At 39.4% G+C, this 6,308-nt stretch overlaps 1 protein-coding gene across 1 annotated transcript; it reads left to right on the top strand.

Moving 5' to 3' along the window:
* Window positions 1–4,497: 4,497 nt before the first annotated feature.
* LOC141614289 (protein FAR1-RELATED SEQUENCE 5-like) lies at window positions 4,498–6,010 on the top strand. The gene is made up of 2 exons (XM_074433048.1): window positions 4,498–4,627; window positions 5,046–6,010. The coding sequence occupies exons 1-2, from the start codon at window positions 4,498–4,500 to the stop codon at window positions 6,008–6,010; spliced, it is 1,095 nt and encodes a 364-aa protein (XP_074289149.1).
* Window positions 6,011–6,308: the final 298 nt, after the last annotated feature.

The raw sequence follows: 6,308 nt of genomic DNA, 5'->3' as shown, positions 1-6,308 counted from the left end.
GTCGGTCTCACTCGATCAAGTACCCCAATACGTAAGAGCTACCCGCATGTTATTCGTATACTAACATGCCAACTTTATAAATTCACATGATAACAGAGTAAATATGCTACGCATCTACGCTACTATCGATAAGATCAATTCATCATGCTATTAAAGCCACATTATAAACATCCAACATGTTATCATCTCATTAACATGTTCCACATATCATCTTCTTTCACATGCTCAACTTCCTATTTCAACACCAAACAATCAACACATTTCATCACTTTGTTGCACAAGTTATTAAGCACACACATGACTCAAACACATTTTCCCCACGTGACCGGTTCAAAATTGTAGGGCGACCCCTTGCGACTTTAGGACGTCTCCCAAGCCTTTGCACTAGCTCCTACAATTTTTACCCCGGGTTCATTTTAATTGACTCCCTATGTTCATTAGGTTCATTGGTTACAGGTTTCGGGATCGTCGCTCTGATACCATTTGTAACACCCCCATACTCCGAGTGCCTTACCAGGACCACTCAGGTATGGAGACATCACCATCTCGGTTGCCCGAGGTATGATAATCAAACAACAGCGATAAAGAAACAACATTATTATTAATCGTTTAATGAATGAATACAATCCTTGAAACCCAAATCGATAGTAAGATACATTATCCAAACTGTCTACTCAAACCGAAATGTAAATAAAAGCTAAACTACAAAGCGGAAGACTCTATCGTCACGTCGTGGCCATCCCGCCTATCCCGTATCATCTCTATACCGCTCAATATCGCTCACCATCCCCGAATGGATCACCGCAGGTTTTCAAAACAACACCGGGTCGTACTAATCACACAATCAAAACAGAGATAACAACAATAAGACAAACAGACATACCGAACCGCACACACACACACACATCCACCCAACCGTCTCAATCATCGATCGTCCCTTTGGACCGCCCCGCGATGGGGGACCGCACTGCCGTTCCCACCTAAGCCCCGCTCATCGTACGAGCGATAACCCCGTCCATTAATGTGCACATCCCCTTTCGTGGCGGGTTCCACTAAGGGCGAAACTAGGGCGTGAGATCACTCCCGCAAGTGACCCCACTCAGCCGAGAACGCATCTCGAGAGCCATAGAAACCAATCACAATCACAATCACAATCATAATCACAATCATCATATCAAACAACTAACTACAAAGACATCACCAATATCCCATTATGGGACTAATACCGAGTAGGAAATCCCCCGGAAAGCACACAAGGCACGGTATCTACAATTTGTCTCAAAACGCCTCTTCTATGAACTCTCCTCCTAACATATACACATGAATACTACTATTCAATCACTTATTCATAAAAACCCCTAATTACTAAATTAGGGTTTCACTAATCTCAACAAAACGTTATAAAAATTATGCTAGAAGCTTACCCTTGACGCAAGGAATCCAACGACACAAACTACGATGCAAACCGACCGTCGATCTCGGAATTGTCAAGAACGCGATTAGGAAGAAGGACCAATCGCTTTCTCTCTTAAACGGGTTTTAGGTTTTGGCAAAAGTGTTTTAGAATAAAGACGAATATGTTTATATACCTTAATCGCGTAATTAACAAAACCCGAGAAAAACCCCGATAAACCTGGGACACTCGATCGAGTACCCAAGGTACTCGATCGAGTACCCTACTCGATCGAGTGCCCTGACTACTCGATCGAGTGCCCAACAGGTCAGAAACTATTTTATTCTGCGACACACCCCTACTCGACAGAGTAAGGGCTACTCGATAGAGTACCCCCAAGACCATAAATACGGAGTATTACAATATTTGTGAAGTGAGGGTAGCTTTGATGGTGATTGTCGATCTAATTATGGAGTATTATGATGGATTGGTGATAAAGATGGAGATTGATTTATGATGGCATAATAATGGCAGGAGCTTGGCTGTAGATAGTCATTTAATGGTGTGAACTTTGAAGATGCTGACTAGTGATCAAGTGATCGGCAAATTTGGGAGTTAAGTAAGGGATTTAGGGATTCTTGGGATTTTGGAGTAATTTGACAGTTTTTACAAATGATTTGAATGATTTTGGGAGTAATAAGGAGTAGCATGATTTGAATGATTTTGGGAGTAAGGAGTAATGTAGGAAAAGGTTAATTTGGGTACTATACATAAATCGCTAACTAACTAGTCGGAAAATAAGAAACACGTAACACCCCTGCCCAAACCTAGGGCCGGGAGCGGTCACTCGCGGTAGCTCGTCAGGCTGTGTATATGGCCCATAGATCAACAAAGGTCCTTTTCAGCGCATTTTGTCCTCACTCATGCGCATCCCGGAAACATTCTGAGGAGGTCACCCATCCTAAGTCTACTCCTAGCCAAGCACGTTTAACTGGTGGAGTTCTTTTGCATGGATAACCAGAAAAGAAAGTGCACTTTGTTGATATTGTAGACACCTCATTTCTACACCTCCCGCCAAACACCCAATGATGATTGGGCCGCATGTTTAGCATATGTCGCGATTTTATTACGTTTCATAAATCGGTTAATAAAAGGTAACTCGAACACTTGTGTTTACCCCTTGGTTGTCATCTAGGTGTCATTACTGTCGTTTTGGCAGTAATTAGAGTACAATTGGAGCGCGGGCCAAAAACCGTTTCCATTTTCTAAAATCGTCAATCCCGAGACAAAAAAGCAATGTGCTTATCTACCTAAGGTTAGGATGTCATCAAATGTTAGGAGGATATCTCATTTTGAGTCCCGTGTCACTTCTTTAAGCTAAACTTAAGTTTACATTCAAAATATGCATTTCATTTAGCTAAAATGACCCGACCTTAAGGCCCATTTTACGAGGTGATAACGACTTTTTGGGGTCTGGCCTACTTCACAAAGAGTTCTATATCTTTCTCTTAGCTTTCCAACGCCACCGAAATCACCTTAATCCGAGTCTTGTAGAGAAAGTTATGCCTAAAATACGACAGGCTATAAAACGCGTTTTCTTGTGCAGAAGAACACTACCTGAGAAAGGACGCACCAAATTATGTGCCCCTTCTGGGGAGCGAAGCTCGTACTGTGCCTTTTCTCAAGGCTTTCTTTTTGTCCAAGTTTTCAAGTTTCGACCTAAGTCGGTTATTTTCGGATCTTTCCTTCCATATCCTTTTCCTAAACCTTACCCCTCGTGATTAGTATAAATAGAGGCCTTCGCCTCACATATTTTCACGCGAGTGTCCGACCTTCTCTTCTCCCTTTGCATTCTAAGACCGCACTCTTACTTTTAGACGCCTACGTGCTTGATCTACTCAACCACGTAAGCTCAGATCATTATGAGTATCAGTCACGTTTGCATGACCGACCAATTTGACCACTACACTTTAATCAACTCAATCAATTTGTTCTAAATCCTCTTTAGAGGGCAGTTTCATATTACATCGAGTCGAGCAATCACTAATACAACAACTTAGTTAATCTCACTTTGTCAAACATGTAAATCTGAGGGTGTAAATCCCAATTTTATTTATTGTATTTTATTTTGTATTAATTAATGTACGAGTTTACATCACAAGTACGCTTCAAACCATTTTCAAAAGCCTTATTTCAAATCTGTTTTTCAAAACAACAGCGAAAGACGTCCTAGAAGGAACGCATCGGCAGACGCGCCTTCTGAAAGGATCGCAGCATTTGCTACTCCTCTTCCAGAGGCTGCTTTTCTGCTGCTGCCTTTCTTCTTCTTCCTTGAATATCTGTTCTTTATTTATTTCTTTCGTTTTCTTTTCTCCTTTCTTTCAAATTTCATATTTTCAGTTTATAAATTAATGCTTTTCGATTATTTCCGACCTAAATCTCTTATAACCAATATTTGCAGGTTTTCATCATTAAATTCGAACCCGAATTTAAGAGGCTCGATTTGTTCATATCAAGTCCCTTGAATTCGTCTTGATATATGATTATGTTTCTTCATCGATCTTTATTTTCCAATTTCCGTCTCTTACTTAAGTTTTGTATACAAATCAATCCCGACATCGCATGATAACTAACTTGTTTTATTTCATTTTAATTCATCTTTTTATCGCTTTCTGACGGTTTCATATGCATGTAATACAATTAAACCACCTTCACTCGAGTTATATATCAATCACAAATTCTCATTGAAGACGCACTATATCCGTCACAAGGGGGAGACGATTCAAATAATAGCATATTCTAATGATTTGGGCGGGTGGGTTGGTAGTGGGTTCATTAGAATATTATTAGGTTATCTCGATTTTTGTGCTAGCCCAAATATTATATTAGCAGCCCAACCCCACTCTAACTCCAACCCATCAAACTTTTTGGGACACTAGTCACTCCCTTGTCAGTCACCCCTTTTCTTTCAAAAAAAAAATCCTATGCTAATTCATCTTCATTTTCAAGCTCATCTTCATCACTAATTCTTCACAAAAAACATCATGTAAATCTTCAACGAAAATACCCACATTATTTTTACAATTATTAATCACAAAGAAAAAATGTCAGAGGCAGATGTTTGCTTGGCTTTAGAGACGGTTTTAGAAGATCATATGGGTGTTGTTGATAACGATGATAGTGTAGTGTCTGTCGTTACTGACGACAAATTTGTGACGATGATGATAAATAAAGGTCCGTTTTTTTCCTATTTATGATGGTAATTATTGTTATGTTCTGTTTTTTGATGATATTTAGGGCATTATACCTCAAGCTAGGGCAATATTTGTGTCGTTGATAACTTTTGTTGTGGCTGTTAAATCGTTAACAACGATGAATTTGTGACAATGATGATAATACTCTAACATGTAAAGATGTTACTTTGTTGTCTTCTACATAAATCTTGTAGCTTACTAAAACATATTTTTATGAGTTTGTCAGTTACTGAATATTAGTTTGTTAATTATATTTTCAAGAACAACATAGATTCAGATGTAACCATGTTAATGCATATCGGCTACCATTTTAGGTTTTCTGTGTATGAAGTTTACAGTTTATTACACAGTGTTATTATCCTAACACGATGTGTCTAAATCGGTTGCATTTGTCACAGGTACTGACCTATCTGGTTCTCTTCTTGGAATCAAAGCAGCGAAATGGGAGCATATTTACGCTCTCTATATCAAACATTCGCAACACATTGGATTTAGCGTCAAGAAATCTACATCTCGTAGGGCTAACAAGAAAGATAGACCGTTCATTGAGCGATACTTTAGATGCTCTTGCGAAGGAAATCACGGGAACAAGAGTAAAGGCGGTTTAAATGGTGACGTTAAAGTTTTCAACGGCAATTTGAGGAATGTTTCAATTACTCATTGCGAGTGCAAAGCCTGCGTCAAGACGCAAGTAAATGCGGAAGGTGTATGGGAGGTGCTTCAGCATGAGATTGAACATAATCACTCGTTAACCCCCCCCCCCGAGTGGCAGCATCACCATAGGTCTGAGCGTAAAATTTCAGAAGCGGAGGGCGAGTTAATAAAGGCAATGACCGAAGCGCATGTGCCCCCTTCTGTGCAATTCAGAGTTGATGCGACAGCTGCTGGCGGTGATGAGTTCGTTGGGCACACAAAACGAGATTATATTAATTACGTAAACAGACTGCGGATGAAAAAAATTGAAGGAGGGGATGCAGCAACATTGATCAACCTTCTGACTAGTAGGCAAGCGGAGGAGCCGGGTTTCTTCTTCCGTGTTCAATTTAATGAAGAAGGAAGATTAAGTAACATATTTTGGCGGGATCCGATGATGATAGAGGACTATTTGTTGTACCGAGACGTAATCATATTTGATACTACCTATCGTACGAATAGATACAATCTTATTTGTAGAGCCTTTGTTGGTATCAACAATCATTGGTCGAACGTTATGCTTGGGTGTGCTTTCCTGTCGAACGAGAATCAAGAATCATTTGAGTGGTTATTCAAAGTCTTCAATGAATCTATGGGAGATGAAATCCGACCAGTCTCTATCTTCACTGACCAAGACCAAGCAATAGCAAATGCCATCAAAAAGGTTTGACATTATCTCATTAGAGCTATCCACATTATGCATAAACAGACCATGTCTCCATTTTTGCATATATATGTTATCAAGTTAACCTTACATTACTGAGTTACATTATTATGTAAGCTATCAACATTTCTAATTGTAATAACCATGTCACCATCTGAGCTGATATATGTCCCTCCTTTTGCCAGATTTCACCATTTTCATTTATCAATGTTACCAGTTTAAGATTTTGACACTTTGTATAAATAATCTTTGTACTGCTTACATTATTCTCTAAGCTATCAACATTTCTATTTCTAATTAACAT

The sequence above is a fragment of the Silene latifolia genome, chromosome 11 (genome assembly GCF_048544455.1).
Source record: "Silene latifolia isolate original U9 population chromosome 11, ASM4854445v1, whole genome shotgun sequence".
Lineage (NCBI taxonomy): Eukaryota > Viridiplantae > Streptophyta > Magnoliopsida > Caryophyllales > Caryophyllaceae > Silene > Silene latifolia.
The sequence above is the reverse complement of the archived record's forward strand: the minus strand, read 5'-3'. Positions and strand labels throughout refer to the sequence as shown.